The sequence below is a fragment of the Bacillus rossius genome, chromosome 3 (genome assembly GCF_032445375.1).
Source record: "Bacillus rossius redtenbacheri isolate Brsri chromosome 3, Brsri_v3, whole genome shotgun sequence".
In the NCBI taxonomy this organism is placed as follows: domain Eukaryota; kingdom Metazoa; phylum Arthropoda; class Insecta; order Phasmatodea; family Bacillidae; genus Bacillus; species Bacillus rossius.
Window position 1 is genome coordinate 72,166,595 of NC_086332.1, and position 19,233 is coordinate 72,185,827.

General features: G+C 41.2%; 1 protein-coding gene across 1 annotated transcript in view; it reads left to right on the forward strand.

Annotated features, from left to right (window-relative positions):
* LOC134530886 (protein Tob1-like) overlaps positions 1 to 19,009 on the forward strand; it is a 45,057-nt gene extending 26,048 nt beyond the window's left edge. The window contains exons 2-3 of the mRNA XM_063366163.1: positions 12,988 to 14,040; positions 15,629 to 19,009. Of these exons, the coding sequence (XP_063222233.1) occupies positions 13,277 to 14,040; positions 15,629 to 16,106 (1,242 nt within the window). The 5' untranslated portion in view covers positions 12,988 to 13,276 and the 3' untranslated portion in view covers positions 16,107 to 19,009. The remainder of the gene's footprint in view (positions 1 to 12,987; positions 14,041 to 15,628) is intronic.
* Positions 19,010 to 19,233: the final 224 nt, after the last annotated feature.

Genomic DNA, 19,233 nt, shown 5'->3' on the forward strand with positions numbered 1-19,233 from the left:
CATGCACGCACGCGCGTCGAATAGCATTACAGAGTTCGATACAGGCGTCGACTCCGCTGTCGCCGTGAAAGTGTCACGTGTTCCCGTGTTGAAGGATCAAATGTACGATTTCCAGCATATGATTGTAAAAAAAAAAACCTTTTTCGAGAACATGCCTCGTGTATCGACACGCCATTGCGCATTCTCTCGAGAATACGTTGCGTTAGCTACGTAACTACAGGCTGCTACATATATTTGTAAATTTGTACATTTACAACAAAACAACTGTATCACTACAAAATAGTGTTCGCAGTAATACTGGGTTCGGATTCTCACCCGGGCATTTATGAATTATGTGTCTCAGTACCTAATATAGATAAATTTATTTGTAAACCGTTCCCTGAAAACAGGGGCGTAGCCAGGGGGGGTTTTAGGGGTTCAACCCCCCCCCCCTTAGCACCAAATCTTTAATTAATTTCTTATTCATCACTCAAACAAATTTCATATTAAAATTAATAAAATTTTTACCATTACAATATTTAAATTTAAGTACCGAAAACTGCTAAAAATAGCACTATTTTACACCTTAAAATCCAAATATTCCTGGGGGAGGACCCCCGAACCCCCCGCTTTAATACGGTGAGGGGCCATGCTTCTTAAAAACCCCCATACACAAATCCTGGCTACGCCACTGCCTGAAAAGCATTCTACTATTAAATGCACATATTATTAAGCATGGTAAAACATAATGAAGTCATATAGTTGAATATTTAATTATATTTTCCATGGTACCTATAAAAATAAAGCTTTAATGAAACCTCAATTAAAATATAAAATTATGCGTCAATTTACGTAAGAAATACTCAGTATTATCTCGAAAAACGTATTTAATATTTGCAAAAATTAACATAAACATGTGTTGTATAATGTTACAATATCTTTCTTGTAGTATTACAATATATTGCGAACCATATTCGGTAGGGGCAGGCATTCTTCGCGAAAAAAACTTGAATGCCTATTAGACTACATAATACTGTTTCCACATCAGCTGTTTCTTCATTGTAATTTGCGGCCGTCTGCAAGATAAGCCATTTCCTTATTTGACAGTGCCATTCAGGACGCTTTTATTTCTGCGCTGAATTATTGTGTTTGGTATGCTGACGGTAGACATAGACTTCAAGACTCGACCAATAACGAAACACAGACGATGCTAAAATGATTTAACTCTCAGCTAGTCTAGAAATGTTTTCGCAAAAATTGTTTGCCCCTAGTAATAGGTGTAGAGAGTATTTGTGGAAGAAAGGGCGAAGGAAGCTATAAAAATAATTTTTTGATAGACCGGTTACCAGGGGTATATAATATCTCCGCATTTTTTTAAAATGATGTTTTAAAACGCATGTTTACACTGTAGAAACTTTTTTGTACTTTCACAATGAAAGTCCTTGAAAATTCAGATGCCAACGAAATCACTTGTAAAACTGCAAGGCTAGAGCCTGGTACAATTTGTAATTTTACAAATCTCTGCCTTGTTGTTTTACAAGTAATATCATTGGCAACTGAGTTTTAAATAATATTCCTTGTAAAAGTACACAACATTTTTACAGTGTGAGCTGTGAGAGGACCCTCAAGAACTTTTTCAAAACCTGAAATTTTAAATATATAATTTTACTATGTATATCATATATCCTAATGCGTGTTTCAAGCTAAAGCTTCTCTCTAATTTTACATATTCAGTGGCTATAAATTGAACCATAAATTAGTAATTTTAAGTTGGTTGATAAGTTTCTGTACAGATCTGGGGGCCATTTCCCACTACGCACTCCGCTATGGTGGGAGAAGGTACAGGGATACACAGAAAAAAATTTCCGAACTTTACAAAAGATTCATTTGGAAACTAGTTACCAAGAAATAGTTTGTAATACTACAAAAAACATATGGTAACGTTATTCAACACAAGGCAATGATTACTTTTTGCACATATTAATTTTTTTTTTTTAGATAACACTGAGTATTTATTACAGAAATTGACGGGAAACTAAGTATTTTAATTAATGTTTTATTCAATCATGATTTTTATTAAAACATGGAAAAGATAATCTTATATTCAATAATTGGACTTTATTTTGTTACTAGAAAACTGCTCATGTTAAACGGTTTAAAAATAACTTTTAATATTGGCGACAACACAAAGCATAAAATTCCCCGCGTAAGAATCTGAACCCAGTATTACTGTGAACACTATTTTTATAGTGATACAGTTTTTTTTTCATGTCAATGCATGAACTAACAAATATCTGTAATTTTACAAGAATATAGATATTTAATTTACAAAAAAATAATAGTGTAGCGATGAAAAGAAAAGGGACCAGCCAGCATGGCGTGTTGCGGTAGGTGCGAGCTGCCGATGTCTCCGCCCATTTTCACCGGGAGGATCGGGCGAGCACGGCGAGGTTCCGGAAATAATACCAAGAGTTGCGCGGATGAGAAGAGTCCGAAGGGGGGGGGGGGAGGGGGAGTAAAAATACCAGCGTGCCCTTGCGGTGTCCGGTGGCGCCGCGCGGCGGCCTGGGATCGATACGCTCTCGTTGACGTCAGAGGCGCGCCTAGCGCTGGTCAGGGCGAGTCCTCCCCTCCCCTTCCATCCGTGCCCCGGTGACGTCACCGTGAGCGGCGTGGAGGCGGCGTCGTGCGCGCAACAGCGGGACAAGCGACACGATTCCGCCCAGTGGAGGATCCAGGATTTTGGTTTGGGAGGGGCTTGACCCAGCTGAGGCTAGGCTTTATCAAGGCAAACACTAAAACAATAGTGGACCAAGATGCTTTTGGAGGGGGCTTGAGCCCCTTAGCCCCCCCTCTGGATCCGCTACTGATTCCGCCCGCCCGGACGACAAGGGTCCACGTCCACGAAATTTTTTATTTTTTTTTAAATCACAGTTTGCAACGTGACGTTATAACATAATTAAACAACCTGGTTAAAAGAGTCCCAGTCAGAGGGTTCCACCCCTCTCAAATATCACGAATTACGAAAGAAAAAAAATTAACTTCAAGGTAACCCCAACCTTTTACAAAATTTGTTTGGCACGGTTTTAGTAGGTAGACTACACGCCTATTTGCGTACATTAAAAAATATTACGGAAACGCGTATTTTTGCCGAACACGAACAAAAAATTCATAACTCTGAAATGTTTCAAAACCGGGTGTGTTTGAGCACTGTTCACGTCCGTTCGAAAATCCAAGATTACCGAGACATACTGTATGTGTGTGTGTGTATAATTGAAGTCCTAGATGACGGTTCTGATTTCAACAACAAACAATAAACGTAAAGGAATTTCTTATTTTTAGGGATGGAAATTATCTTGACCGTATTATTTAATGTTCTACTTGAGTATTTTATTTTTTTCCCAACTTATCATATTTAAACAGAAAAACTCATATTTTATAGGAGAAAATAGTTTTATAGGAGTATAGACATTACACACATTTATATGTCTCGTTATAAAAAGGTAGTATTTAATTATTTTTGAAGTAGAAAGTTCTGGCGAATTTAATATTGTTCGTCGACCACAGTTGTGCCTTTGGGCGCAATTTTCTTAAAATTAATGATGAAATGCATTTTGAAATTTTCGAGTAAATTATGTCTAAATAAAAATTTAGGTTAAAATTAAAATTTAGATACAATTATTTCGTATCTTCTTGCTTTTTAAATCGCCGTATGAGTAACCAGTACTATTATTAAGTTACTTGTAAGTACAAAGCTTTAGTATTATGGACCTATCTGTTGCGTGAATTAATTCGTTTAATTTGATAAATCAATAAGTCTTCCAAATAATAAATTCACGTTTACACAGATGATTAAATAATAAACATAATACATTTTGACATGAATATAAGGCGTTATTATTTTGGAGAGTGGCTTGAATCAGAATGTTTACCACTTCGAACGAGGCATCACGGGATAAGTAGTTTATTTTCGTGGATTGTTCGGTCGTAATTGCAGTCGCCATCATCAGGTTAACAACCTCATGTTGAATGTCTTGGTCGTTATCTTGCCTTTAAATACTATCGCCTGAGAAGCGAGCTTTCTCTGTTTTGACTACCTTGTGAGCTAGTCATTAGCTTCTTTCCTTCTGACAGTCAGAGGCGATGTGCCTTCTGCTGAAAGAAATGTTTGGTTTCAAACTTTTCTGAACTGAGGTTCCAATATTCTTCTCGGTTTGTAACCATCCTCCCGGTTTGTATGTGATGGGAGTTTCAGTGCGTCTTTCCTTGTATTTGGGGGTGTTGATTGTCTTCCATGGAGTGTTCTGCTACACAAATCCCTTTGGCAATCAGGTTCCAATAAATATATATAAATATACAAGAAAAAATATTGTTTATTTGTACAACATATTGCTATGATTATTTTTGCATGTATGAAATACTTTTTTGGAAACAATTCGGAATATTTCTCCTCACGCTTAATTTTAAATTTTTATTGATGTTTTATAGAAGCATAATATTTTTAAACCATGGACTAGATAATCTAATATTCAACAATTGGAATTTAATTTTTGGTCATGCTTATTAATGTTTGCAGTTAATACTGAAAGCTATTCAGGGAACGGTTTACAACAACTTTAACTAATTGAGGTGCTGGGACAACACAAAGCATGAATTCCCGGGCAAGACTTTGAACCCACAGTTTTTTTTTGTAGTGATATGGTTGCTCTCACGTAAATTTACTAATTTAAAAAAAAATTACAGTGCATGACTGATTGTAGATTTTCGTGTTTGTAGTCACTAATATGTAGGCCTACAGATATGAAAACTTAGCATATTCATTTCGCTATCGGCTAAAATCTAGATACGTTTGCCTGGTTGCTGCTTCAGTGATTAGGCCACAGTTTATCTGAAGGACTCTGGGCCAATGAAAAACTTTTTTTTAAAAAGAAAGGAAGTATTGAATCATGAGCGTCCCAGTTAACAGGTTTCACGAGTCAGTAGCCAACGAGCAGATATTTGTCCGAGTGGATGGAGGATCATGGGAGTCCTATCATTTAGGTCATTAAAATTGCGAAATTTTCCGGACTCTACTGATATGCTCACTGTTCCTGGTGATGGATGCTTCGCCTGCCAGTTTGTCGCACGCACACTTTGCCCCGTACGAACATGCAATTATTGAACTGAAGTCTCAAGGAGCGTTGTTTCTTCACAGACAACGCCGAGCTGACTGCTGAATGAGTAGACAGTCCCCCCCCCCCCCCACCCCCCACCCCAGCACGACATTTTTCTTTCTTTTTTTTTTATACGTTATACCTGGGTGCTTTAACCTTTCCGAGCCGTCGCGCGCGCGCATGCGCTGTCCTTGGTCCACTGAGCGGTCGCCTTGTTGGACCGGCTGTGCGAAAGGATTGGGGAGGGGAGGGAGCGTGGCGATTCACCGACCCCCGATCAGACCGCGAACATGTCCGAAGTTCGCCCGCTCGCTCGAGTGGATTCTAATACTTTAAGGACTTTTTTTTTTTTTTTTTTTTTTTTGCGATTTAAATACTTTAACCTCGACTTAACGCAATTATTTTAGATGTAATTGGCCTAACCAAAACCAATATTTGATTTGAGTTACGATCATCAAAACGCGTGACAAACCATCCTTCCGAAAATAAAATTCACAAATTTTTAAATTGATTTTGATATTTTAACAAACTGTTTAACGTCATTTTTAGGTAATTGGCCTAGCATAACCCAACTTTAATTTTAGTTATAATCACATAGTAGGGTGAAAACCCAGCCCACTAGAAAAAAAAAACAACTCATATTTGGTTTGATATAATTTATACAACACACATAACCTAGCCCACATTTTACGTTCCCAACAAAATAATAAATATATGTATGCATATATATATATATACATATATATATACATACATACACAGCAAAGATGCACGGAAAACAACAACACAACCACCACCATTTCTGCCAGTGCCGTGTCGACTGATCACGCATCACCCGTGGCGTGCTGCAGACAGCCATCCCTGCGCGGTGCGTGGGGTGTCCACTCTCCACTCTCCAGCGATCAGTGCGCCAGCCGTTCCGATTGCTGAAACGATGTAGCCAAACTTCGGAATACGATCGAAACTCCGCAAGCCAGTGCAGGAACGCGGGATCTCTCGGGCGACTGACCCGGGTCCGGTGAATAGCAAGGTTGCTCTTCCCCCTCCTCCTGATGTGTTGACGCGTGGCTGCCGGCGGATCGATGTTGGTGTCGCAGCCGCACACGCCAGCGTTGAGGCCAGTGCTGCCAATCTTTGCAGCGTCATGGCGGCCGAGCTGTTCGCGGCGTGGTTCGTCTCCGTCGCTGCGCTGAGGGAAAATGCGGCGGTCGCAGGAAACGAAGCACTATTAATACAGGGACGACCACGAGATAGGTTGGCAGGCAACACGTAACTGATCCTGCGTCACACAAAAATAAAAAGTTCTGTACTTTACAAAAAGATACATTTGGAAACCAGTTGCCAAGAAATAGTTTTCAATACTAAAAGAAAGATATTGAATCTTTGTACAACACATGGCTATAGTTATTTTTTCATACATAAATTACACTTTTCGAGATAATATTGAGTATTTATAGGGACCAGAAAATTTCGCGTTTTCATTTTCATCCAGGGTAGATTCCACAGTCCTTCATATACTTCGACAAATGTCACATTTTCATTGCCTACCGACTGGCGAGACGTCTCAACTTCGGTTATTATTTAGGTAAGAATTTTTCACCGGCCAGGAATATTCACTATGAGCTGTGCACCAATACAGGCAGTAGCTTGGAGGTGAACATGCTTGAATTTTATCATATCACGAAATGAATCCGCGAATTCACCCGATCCCTAAGTATTTCTTGTGAAAATAGTTTATATTTTAATTGATGTTTCATTTAAAATTAATTTTTTTAACCATGGGAAAGAGTAATTGGGCAAACAATAATGAGACTTTATTATATTTTATAATGCTTATTAATGTGCGCAGTTAATACTGGTTTACTTTCATCTGGGGTACTGTGAGCCAATGAGAGACTCTCAGTCGAAAAAGTACAGCGTCACAGGCATCCCGGTTAAGACTTAACACAAAACCAGGAACCAATGGAGATGTGACATTTAGCTTAGTGTGCATAAGACTACGGAGTCTATCCCAGAGGTTGTTAAACCCAAGACTTAGAAGACGTCGCGAAAAAACGCACTAGAGTTCGCAGCTTAGCGAGTCGAATGAATCGCGACACCTCCGGGTCTTCGGTAGACAGTAAAGGGATGCGTTGTTCCAATCGTGAGCGACCCAGTCCTAAGGATGACCATCCCTTGGATCTTGTCGTCCAAAGAGAACCCTGATCATATCTAGAAGAATTGCGTATAGCGTGGATAGAGATAGTAATTCACGGAGAAAATATTTTAGGCCAAGCTAGCATGAAAATAAAATAACTCTTAACTTCGTTTTATAATGATTGGAAGAATTACTTTCTTCCGTCACGTAGTCCTTTTTTTTTTTTTTTTTTTTTTTAAAAAGTGATTGACGTTCTGTATAGCAGTATGCGTTTCCTGATTGGCTGAGTTCTTACTCCAGTGAGCCAGTAGTAGGGACATGTATTGTCCACAAAATGATTCCAAGTCTATTTGTTGTGTTAAAACACTGTAGCATCGTCTGCGTTTTGTGATTGGTTGAGTGTTTCTTCCAGGTACATTTTGGTACACACATCATAGCCACTCGGTGCGGAAGCAAACACTTTCAGATGGTCTGGCCAAATAAGTCAATGGCATCTCTTTCAGAAGGCCGACGATTACAAATTTTAAAAAAACTGGCACAGTCATATTATAAGTAGGGACAGGAACAATCCGCGTGTTCAGTGACCTCCAGGATAGATTCAATGAGCCTCTGCATACTTGGGTAAACGTCACCTGTTCCTTGGATGCTGATTTATGAGGCGTCTTAACTGGGTAAATTATGATTCTATACTTATTTGATTGAGGGTTCTAACTGGCCCAGAGTTTTCCAGATGGATGTGAACCAATAGCAGAAGCCTCATGAAAGTATAATTTATTTTAAATTTAGCTTGTCTCGAAACGAATTTGCGAACTTTTTCGGTCTCTAATTATAAGCTTTTAAATATTTCGCTGAAATTTCCTGCCACTTCCAATTAGAATAGATATATTACAAATACATACGATCAGACTGTATCGGAGCTTATCAAGTAGTATATTTTCCCACGATAAATTGCCGCCTCTAAGCACGTGGCAGAAAATAACGCATAAGTAAGGCCATGTACATAATTCGAAACGATTTCCAAGCAATTTCCAACTATTGCGAAGCGTTTTCTGTGTTCCGTGGTTGGCTGGGTTTAATTCAGGGACGTTTCTACTGTCAGCGCTCCAGTCATAGCAATCCGAATGCGGAAGCAAACGCGTCCTGAATGGCTCGGCCAAACAGGGAAATGGCTTCTCTTGCAGTCGGCCGTCCGCCAATCACGAGAGAACATTCGCTAGCACGGCAGCATGGGCTTAGATCCCCAGGGTAGGAAGAGAGAGGGGGGGGGGAGCCTGGATCTAAGCTTTCGCTTCAAAATTGTTGTATGGATAACATTATGTATATTTTTAATTTTTCTGTTTATGGTTTGCATATAGGCCAACATATGGGCAGCATACACAACATAAAAGCACCCTATCCAGAGACGTCTTGTGTCGGTTGAAACCAATGCGCTAAACTCTCGGGCCGCCTCCCCCCCCCCCCCCTTCCCGTCCACCGCCCACCTATTTTCGATATTTCACGGAGCCCTTTTGCGAATCCTACAGTTGCGCCCTTGAGTATGGGTATATCTTTTTTTTTTTGCATTCTAATGATCAATCAGAATTATTTCGCGTAGAATATATTCCCCGGATGGCGTCCGTTGTGGCCGCAAGGAGAGCGTGTGGCTACGTGGAGCTGGGCTGACCCCGAAGGCTGCGGCGGCTCCGGGCAGCTTGGCCTCGCCCTAACAGGATCACAGGAAGTCCCTCCCCGCAAGACGGTCCTGCGCCTCCCGCACTGGCGCCTCACAGAACAAAACAAAAATATATCTGTACTTTCACAAAAGATTCCTTTGGAAACCAATTGCCGAGAAACAGTTCGTAATACCGCAATAAATATTATATAACTTTGCACAAACACGAGACTATGGCTATTTTTGCATATATTAAGTACGTTTTTTCGAGATGGTACAGAGTAGGTATTTCATACGAAAGTTGGCGTATAATTTCATATCTTGGTTGATGTTTCATTTAAGCATGTTTTTTTTATACCACGGAAAAGATAATCGAATATTCTATAATTAGACTTCGTTTTGTTTCATTATTTCTATTAATGTGCGCAGTTAATACTGAAAACCTATTCAGGCGAATCAAGAACGTTCTATAATTTTACATGGCAGCTTTGTTCAGTTAAAGTGAAGAATGAACTCGTATCTCCAATATGATACAGTAACTATGGAGCAACTGCAGACTAGAACAAAGTTCAGTGAAGAATATCAAACATAGAACCTATATATATATATATATATATATATATATATATATATATATATATATATATATACGGCTTCGCACGGCTATACTAATGGAAAAAAATTAAGCCACATCACCCATTTACAGTAATGGTAAATAATAAAAAAATCAGTGAAAATTTATTACAATGCTGTATAATGTACCGGAGAGAAAATGAATAGCACCGATGGTTTCCCGACTTGTGCACACAACGTACAACTGATGTACCCGTACTTCGCTACGGCAGTCTACAGGCAGATCACTCTTGCGCCGCTCATTATACTTGCCCCTCCTTGTGGGTACGCCACTGCCGCGCGATGCCCGTTGCCATGGAGACGCAGAAGGCATGAACAATGCAAAATCCTGTTGCCTTGTTTTAACCACCCATGGGATCTAATTTTCGGAAAATGTCATCCTGCGTAACATAAGGAACATTACTGTGAAGTTTCAAGTCTGTAAAATATAAATACTTGAAAAAAAAGGGTAATTTTTGATATTTAGATACCAGCTAAATTTCAACGGTGATGAGGACTGCACTAACAATAAATAGTCGTTGTCATAGAGACGAATGAAGCATCAACAAAGCAACAGCCGTTGCCATGGTGATTTCCTACCAAAAAATGGAAATTTTGATATATTACCCCCCCCCCCCCCCCTCCCCCCTTCGAAACTCCCCTTGGGATCGGATTTCCGCAGAATCCGTTCTTAGTGAGCGTCTACATCACAAAATGAATAATTATGCTAAATTTCAAGTCAATTGGGTTTATAGTTTTAGAGATCTCGTGATGAGTGAGTCAGTGAGTGGTATTTCGCTTTTATAAATCGCAATAAATTAAAATTGCGACTATAATTTGAGATTTAAACTATCCTATCTCTCAAGTTGGATCGAACTGCACATGGTGTGCGAATTTTATTATAATCGGTTAAGTGGTTTAGGAGTCCATTGAGGACAAACATTGTGACACGAGATTTATATATATTAAGATATATATATATATATATATATATATAGAGAGAGAGAGAGAGAGAGAGAGAGCAGCAAATAATCCTCTCTAATAATCATTAGTATAGACCGGATGAATCAGTTTCGTGAAAGACGGAAATTCTGTTTTTTTTTTATTTTTGCTGTTCACTGCTGCAACCTATGAGCGGCAGAGCGAACCACGTCGTCCAGAGAGGAAGCCCTCAATTCACGTGGCCAAGGTCAGCGGCCCCGCACGCACGTGAAGAGGAAGCGCATGTTTACTGCCTTTGAATTAAGGGGGCTGGGAGGAGGGGGAGCAACGTGTCCCCCTCTCCTCTTTCCTTGCCGTGTTTCTGATTGGCCGTTCGTCACTTCCGTGCGTAGAGCAGTCCACGTCCGTGTTAGAGGGCTAATTTAAATATCGACGTAGATCAGCCTTCTGTTACTCTCCCCCTGCCCCAAAAGCTTACCATTCATCGATTTAAAACAATTTTACGGACACACGCCATTTCTGGTTTTAAAGGGGATCAGGCCTCGCCAGCTTATAATTTCAGATATTTTTATACCGTTAACAATAAAGCTTCCTTACTAAATCTTTTGGTTTGACATGGCACAGGACTTAGTATTGGCTACTTGTTGGAGACAAAACTTGTGCTCTGGTATGATTATCATGACAGTTGTAGTCGCCCGCGTGAAATAATAAGTTATTTCCTCACGGCGCTTACAGACGGGAGCCTGTTAGTAAACATGCGATTGCAAAAAGGTATAGAAGGTCTGCAAGATATTATTTATACCTTTATATGCCAAATATTGGGATAAATAGTTCGAAATAAGAATGATAGCAATAAGATTAAAAATCTAAGATGGCGAAGCCTAATCCCCCTTAATTGTAAGTTATAGAAAATCCTCAAGATTGGACTGAAAAGTAAAACTAGCCTTTTTTTTTTTTGCTACTTAAAATGATATTTCAAGGGTAAAAATAAAGGTATTTCACAACAAGAATTAAGCACAAAATCACATTAAGTTATCATATCTGCTGTTAATTTGCCACCTTTTTAATTTTTCTGTCGATGCAATTTTCATTGTGATTTTTGTTGTTTCATTTACCACCTTTAGTTGCAGGAGAGCTCAGAACACAATTCAGTCGTCCAAAAAGTGGTGGTTTGAATTTTAACGGAGATTTTTATTCAGCTAATATACTAACTACTAGAGACATCAGGTTATCAGTTCTCGATGCGAGCATGTAACAAATAAGTTGAAATTCACACGATTTTTTTTTTCCTCGTGAAGCACACGAGTATATTTTATAGGTTTTAGGGTTACTGTATAAATTTTTCTCTTGTTTGTCTTCATTCTAATTTTTTGAAGGAAAGAAAAAAAACGCCAACATCACATAGAAATATATTTATATATGTACTCTTTTTAATAGAACAAATTTTTCCATTCCATTATACATTACATGTAATCTGAATATTTGTAAAACCTTGCCAAGTTTTATTTTTTACATTTCATTCAGTAGGACGTTAGAATTTGAAACTTCCTTTCCTATGAATACATACCGGAAGAAAGTTTGCGGTTTCATTTCGCGATGGACTATAATTTAAACTTGGAAAACTTTGGGACAGTGAAAGACCCTCGACCAAAGAAGTACTGAATCGCACTAGTTGAGACGTCTTAGCAGCCAGTGCGCAGAGGACATTTACCAAAGTGTGCAGATAATTGTGGAGTTCATCCGAGTGGTCATTGAACCTGAGAATTTTCGGAACCCTCCCTAATACTTGTTCAAGACAGAATTTATTTGATAACATTTCGAGCAGTTTGTTGACAGGATGACTGCTAGAAGTTGGTTAATAAATTATCAGTTTATTTGGAGTTTTACCCGACCTGTAAAAGGATTTTCATTCATACAGACAAGGAAAATTCGCAGGTTCATTAACATAAATAGGGACAGAAAATTTCGTGTTTTATTTTGAGCCAGGCATGTATGGATACAATTATGGCTTTGAATTATATTTTAATGGGATGAAGAATATTATTACACGCTCTAAAATTCAAGAAAGCAATTACAAAATCATAAAAATAATGTGGACCTGTCATCTGCAATGAGAACAGAAGGTAATCTTTGGTTGCGGCCAATAAACGGAAGCCACCGACTTGTTTCTTCTCAAGTGGGTAGATTCTAGCCTGGTGTCGGAAAACTACCCAAATTTCACATTTTCAGATGTGTCCATTAAAATGTACTCTCTTAGAAGTGATATAATTTGGCGAATCCTTTGATATAGACGTTCCGAGTCATTCATTGTCTGCACAGGACTGCCCATAAGTCTGACTGGCCAACCCAAGCTTCGGGAAATACGGCGTTCGTAGGTCTGCCACTTCGCCCTTTGGCAGTGGTTGGCCGAGCGTGTTCCGCCACTATGCTGGCCAGTGGTCGGATGTGCGGACTCCCGAACGAGTGTCTGCGGCTGCACTGTGTTGAGGACGCGGCTCGCCTGTGTGTTGCAGATCGAGAGGATACTTGGAGCCAGTCTTCGCCGCAGAGACTGCCGCCGAAAGAGTCCCGCCGCAACCACACGACCCCGCTCACTCACATTCCCCGAGCTCCGCAGCGGCTCGGACCCCGACAGTCGGCTTGACCCCCCGCCGTCGCCCTTCTATGAGTGCGTGCTGCGGCCGCGGCGCGGCGACCGTGACCACGTCCTGACCAGCGCCGTCGACGTCGTCGGCCCGTAGCTACCACCTGCTGCTCCTCCGCCGCCACCAGCACCACCAGTTCTCCGCGGCGACACCCACCATGCACATCGAGGTCCAGGTGGCGCTCAACTTCGTCATATCCTACCTGTACAACAAGCTGCCGCGGCGGCGCGTCAACATCTTCGGCGAGGAGCTGGAGAAGGCGCTCAAGGACAAGTTCTCGGGCCACTGGTACCCGGAGAAGCCGTTCAAGGGCTCGGCGTTCCGCTGCCTGAAGACGGGCGACCCGGTGGACCCGGTGCTGGAGCGCGCCGCCCGCGAGAGCGGCGTGCCCATCCAGGACGTGCTGGAGAACCTGCCGCAGGAGCTGGCCGTGTGGGTGGACCCGGGCGAGGTCAGCTACCGCATCGGCGAGAAGGGCGCCGTCAAGGTGCTGTTCAGCGAGCAGGCAGACCCGCACGACGAGTCGTCGGCGGACCGCGAGGTGACGCGCACCTTCAACCCGGAGGCGCAGTGCTTCAGGCCCATCGAGGCGGTGGGCTCGAGTCTGGGCGGACTCAGCCTGTCGCCCGGGGGCGGTCACCGAGCCCCCTCGCCCTTCTCCGCGGCGCCCGCCTCTCAGCCCGCCGCCGCCCAGCAGCCAGCCGCCCCCGCCGCCGCCGTGCAGCAGCAGCAGCCCGCCCCCGCCGCCTCGTCGGCGCCCTCGCCCACCGCGCTGTCCGCCTCCTCCTACAAGGGCTCGCCCAGCCCCGTGGCGGCCTTCATCCCGCGCTCCACGGCGCCGCTCACCTTCACCACGGCCACCTTCGCCCAGACCAAGTTCGGCAGCACCAAGCTCAAGACGAGCAGCAAGCGCGCCAACAGGTCAGCATCTGCCCTCCTCCTCCACTTTCTCGCCGTCCATCAGTATGTTCAATCACCGGACATCATCCATGCTACCGTCGAGGTTTATCAGAAGCTTTCCATCCTTCGCCCTGGGTTCCTCGTGAGTGGGTCATTTCTTCTTCTCCTCGTTTATCACCGACTTAGATCCTTCCAATTCGTATCAAAACAACTGTTCGTGTAAAAGGCGGTGGGATAGTAAACCCACTAGAGCAGTTGATATTGAAATTGTATTTTCAAGAATGCTTTAGCCAGTCACCGAACAGCACCGTCTTGAATTTCCGCAACGCCGTTGCTGTCAGGCCAACGAGTAGTCAAACCCTCAAAATTTTCCATTATCCGTAAATCTAAGTCCGTGCTCATCGTAAGTGTGTTAAAATGGTCACGATTATTTACATCCCTATGCCATTGAAAACGTGACTGGCGTAGCAGTTTTCTCGGGGTATTTCCCTCCCCCCTTCAGCAACACAGTGATTTGCCTCCGCTATCACATCTTCGTCGCTCCGAATCTCATAGTCACTGATGGCCTGCATGTATGCCAAATTACAAGCCCCCAAGCCCATTTCTGTTCCCAGGGCTGATAGCTTCCTCAAAATCCATTAATTTTTAAAAAGATCATTCGCGTTTATTTTATCTATAAAACCCGGAGAAATATCAAGAAATTTATTTAATGGATTTGCCAATCGTATTTACGTTTTTGTGTCATTAGCTTGCAATATTTAAATCCAAGGCAAAAATGATTTGTGGAATAGGCATACCGATTTTTAACAATATTTTTAGAATTTTACAAATAATTAGAGATGGTTATATTGGACTGGGATGTAAGAAAAACATGTTTTAGACTTATTTTCTAAGTGATGGTTTGAATCCACTTGTTCTTAAATCTGAATCTTTGAATAGATTTTTAAAATACTGCCTCGAATTCTAATTTAAATATCAAGATTTAGAACTAAAGTAATATAGGAGCAAAAAACACATCAATTTAAGTTCTAAAAAAAATAATTTTTAAAATAAAAACTAACATTTCAGGTTTTCACGAAAAACACTATTTTTTGTGCATGTTCCCTGGAGTGCTACATAACAATTCCCAAAGACTTTTAGCAGGAAGAAGATACATAAGTAATTTAGTCCTTATTAATTACACACGTGCTGTGTTTGTATGAGTTTCCCCCTCCTAAGATATTTTTCTAAGAATATATATATATATTCTTATATTCAATTTTATATATTTGAAGATATTAGATGATTTAATTGGCCCATCCATAAACTATTATAATTATTGTTACACAAACTAGAGAATCTAAAAGTAGCACTCACTAAATTTTAAAAAGGGAAACTACTCGAAATCAGTAAAATATGATTTCAAATCTTTCAAAAATTTATCAACATGAATGTGTAAATACCTACAGTTCATGTATGTATGTTTATGTCTGTTTATTACCGGTTGATGTTGTAGTGAATTACGTTACCTCCGAAAGTGAAGTCAAAGGTTTGCGTACCTTTCATTCCTTTCGCTGAAGTGACCAGAGGTAAAGCAGAGGTAGAGAACGCGGTGCACGGGTTGTTGCAGAATGTCGCCCACGGAGTTCTCCAACTACATCAAGCAGCGCGCCATCCAGCAGCAGATACACCACCACCATCACCACCAACAGCAGCACCACGCGCCGCCGGCGGCGCAGACCTCGCCGTCGGGCCGCTCGCTGTCCCCGGGCGGCGGCGGCGGCGGCGGCGGCGGCGGCGGCGTCGACCCGGCGACGGGCTACTTCTTCCAGCCGGGCCCCGCCTACCACCCGCAGTTCCAGTCCTACCTGCCCGAGCTGTACCCGGCCGCCGCGCGGTCCTACCTGGACCCGCACCAGTTCTACGGCGCGGCCCCCGGCGGCGGTGGCCCCGTGCCCGCCTCCGCCGCCGCCTCCGCCGGCGTCTCCCAGGACAAGCAGCAGCAGCAGCAGCAGCAGCAGCTGCTGGACGGGCTCAACAGCTTCGGGCTGGGTTCTGTGGCGCCCTACCCGCCCAGCCCCTACCAGCACCTGCTGGTCGCCAACTAACCCCGCCCCCTCCGCCCCCCCTCGTAGTCGAGTCCGCCTAACTGCCCACCAGACCCCCGACCCGCTTGGCACCACTCGCCTCCTGTCCAGTAACCGTCTCTGTTCTCGGCGAGAGTCTGCGCACCCTGTGGCACCCGGTGACCTGATCGCATCACCAATACTCTGTGGAAGGTGGCATGTCCCACTCCCGACCCCGCCTGGGACGGGCTCTCGTCTCTTAACCACAAAGAGCCCACCCGCACTCCTACGGTTTTTTTTTTTTTGTTTTCAACTACTGCATATGCGTCGCACGGGTTTTCACTTTTATTTAAAAATATTTTTACCCTCCAGTACCTGGCGGGCAATTCGCTGCTGGACTTAGCGAAAGTTAAAAACATTAGACGTGTAATGTATTTTGTATCGCGGTACGGAGCAGTTAACAACTGTTTGGTTTCACGTTCTGGTCGTGTACAGTCGATTCTGAACCAGAGAAAGGTATTGATTGAGAGTGGGAGAGAAAAAAAAGAAAACTAAAAACTATGTAAAGTTTTGATAATTTATTTTTTCACTGGATTAGGAAATAGGATATAAAACCTTTTAAAAAGGATGTATTAAATATAATTAACTTTTGCATATATATGTACATAATATCAGGTTTTTGTAAAGTTGACAGTGATCACCTCTAGTCTTTTGAGTGCACCATTCTTTCCGGTTTTAGTTGGTTTTTGTGTGTTAGTTCAAGTGGCCACTATGATCTTATTACTAAGCCATTTTTAAGTCTCAGGTTTGCGATGATGGTGTGAATTGGACAATTTTTTTTAATTATAATATGTTTTCCTGCTTTGTTTTACACGAGTTTTTTCTTACAAGTAATTTACATTCTCATAACATGCATGAAAATTTTATTATCAATCATTATTGAATATATTTAGGTTGTCTATCATTCTAATTTTTTAATGCAGCAGTTGAGTTTTGAGTACTATCCTGGTACACGACCGTGTCAACAAAAACCATTTTTACTTAAAATATTATAACTGCAGAGCAGAACAAACTAAAAATTGTGCGTGTAAAAGGGCCAGGGACAACTTATTTCCGTAACTTTTGCGGTCTGCAACTATTTGCTTGAGATGCTTATTTCAACGTTAGTGCCATAAAGCAACTGAAGCCGATTGCTGTTTAGGCAGACGAAAGATTTGTCAGAATCGGGCAATTTTTCAGAAGTGTTAATTCATCCTTCATTGTACGGAAGAAAATGTTTGCCGAATTCAAAAGATTAAGCGTTTGTCGGTTAGAATGTATGTCTTGGGGCAAACGTTTGCTAGGTAAGTGATGGACTTCAATAAGTACAAAAACATACTGTAGCGCAGCAGTCGAGTAAGGTACGTTTATAACTGGCTTGGCTAAATAATGTGTCTGAAATGTGATATCCTACATTGTACGCGGGTAACAAGTCTGTTCCGCGTGACTTATCTCGTATTTGACAGTTCTAAAAAAAATTATAATAAAGTACCACTGATCTATACGCGTACTTCTGCCTCCTGTTCTGTCAACAGTGTTCGTATGGTTGTCGGTATACGTGAACAGACATCATGTGATGGTTGGCAAGTACCGCTGGTACTTTTGTTTTGTGATTTGTCGAATTTGACGCAAGTCACGTGGCACATACTTAATCTTGTGATGTGCTTCCAGTCACCGTTGACGGTCAGAATGTCTGGTGCTCTCGCTGCTACTGTTCTAACTAGACGAACGACATACAAGGTATACAAGTATACAGGTATACCCGGTTCATCTTACTTAAAAAATGCCGTACAGATTGCAGAAATATTTCCACAAGTGTGGGCAGTGTTCCGCAGACGCTTCAGCGAGGTTATTCGAATTGCCCTACAGTTCAGGCTCGTTCGGGAGGAACATATTTAGTGAGAGCTTGCTGGGTCGAGCTAGTATTTTCTGTTGAAAACATCACAGTTTTATGGTAGTAGGTGTTTGGTGTATTATTTTTTTTCAATGGCGCACCATGGCATATGTTAGTACATACTCGTGTACATAATGAGTGTTATCTAACAGAAACATTTTTAAATTCAATTCCTGAATGAGCATGATGCAATTTTTTTTTGTGTTGTCCATTGGTTAGTTCCTGGAAGTAGATAGAGATGTGTTTGTTGCATTTATTTTGCAATGAGCTATCTACAATTTCAGGATTTTTTTCTTCTTCTTCGAAATTTGCGCCATTGATTGCGATGTAAATGTGTATAGCACTCGCGTGCTTGATGCATGGCTCGGCACGGCATTGTCAAATGCATCAGTATCGTAGTTCATTTACTCAAAAGTAGTTTGAAGTTGTTATTGTGTGTTGTTATAAATCTAAACCCATTTGTATATTTGTGTCTGAGAATATTTTTTATCTTTTATAGACATATTATTTCTACTAAGAATTTTAGGAAACATTAAAGTTTTGGTAAGGCCAGTTGTAAGTATTTGCAATTTTTTTTACATTTTATATGTTTTTGCAGTTTATTTTTATATGATTAATTATAAAAAAATAACAAAAAAGTAAACAAGCTGTTTACGTTTATGTTGTAAAAATGACACTGTTTTGTATTCTTTTGTGGATTGATATAGAAGCCAATAGCTAACTGTAGGATAGAGGATACGGAACTAAGCTATAAACATTGTTTAGTTGATGTCTAGTCTGCTTCTATTCATTCCCACAGAAGATAGATACGCATGTTACTTCCAGTCCCAAACTGTTGTTGCTGTTATTGTGGTGGGATCTTTCTCACAACAGTAGACGTTTATTTTAGTTGTTTTTGGTTTATAAGTGTTAGGTTTTGTTTTCTTCGCCTTCTAATGTTGATGTTCTGTCAAATAGATATTTTTGCATACTTTTGTAAAGTTTTGTGACAAATAAATTGAATGGAATTTTTTTCTTTTTGTTTTATTTTCTTATGTTTAATTATATTTTAGACATTATTCATCTGCAATGAGGCGTATTAGAGATAAATGTAAATAGATTCGTAAAAATAAGCATATATTTTACATTAAGTTTGTGTTTTAGGTCTTGGTAAAGTATTCGTAACTTATTTTAATGTTGTAGCTGTAGGAAATCAAAAACTAAAAACCGTAGAATCGAAACCTAGTCGTCTTTATA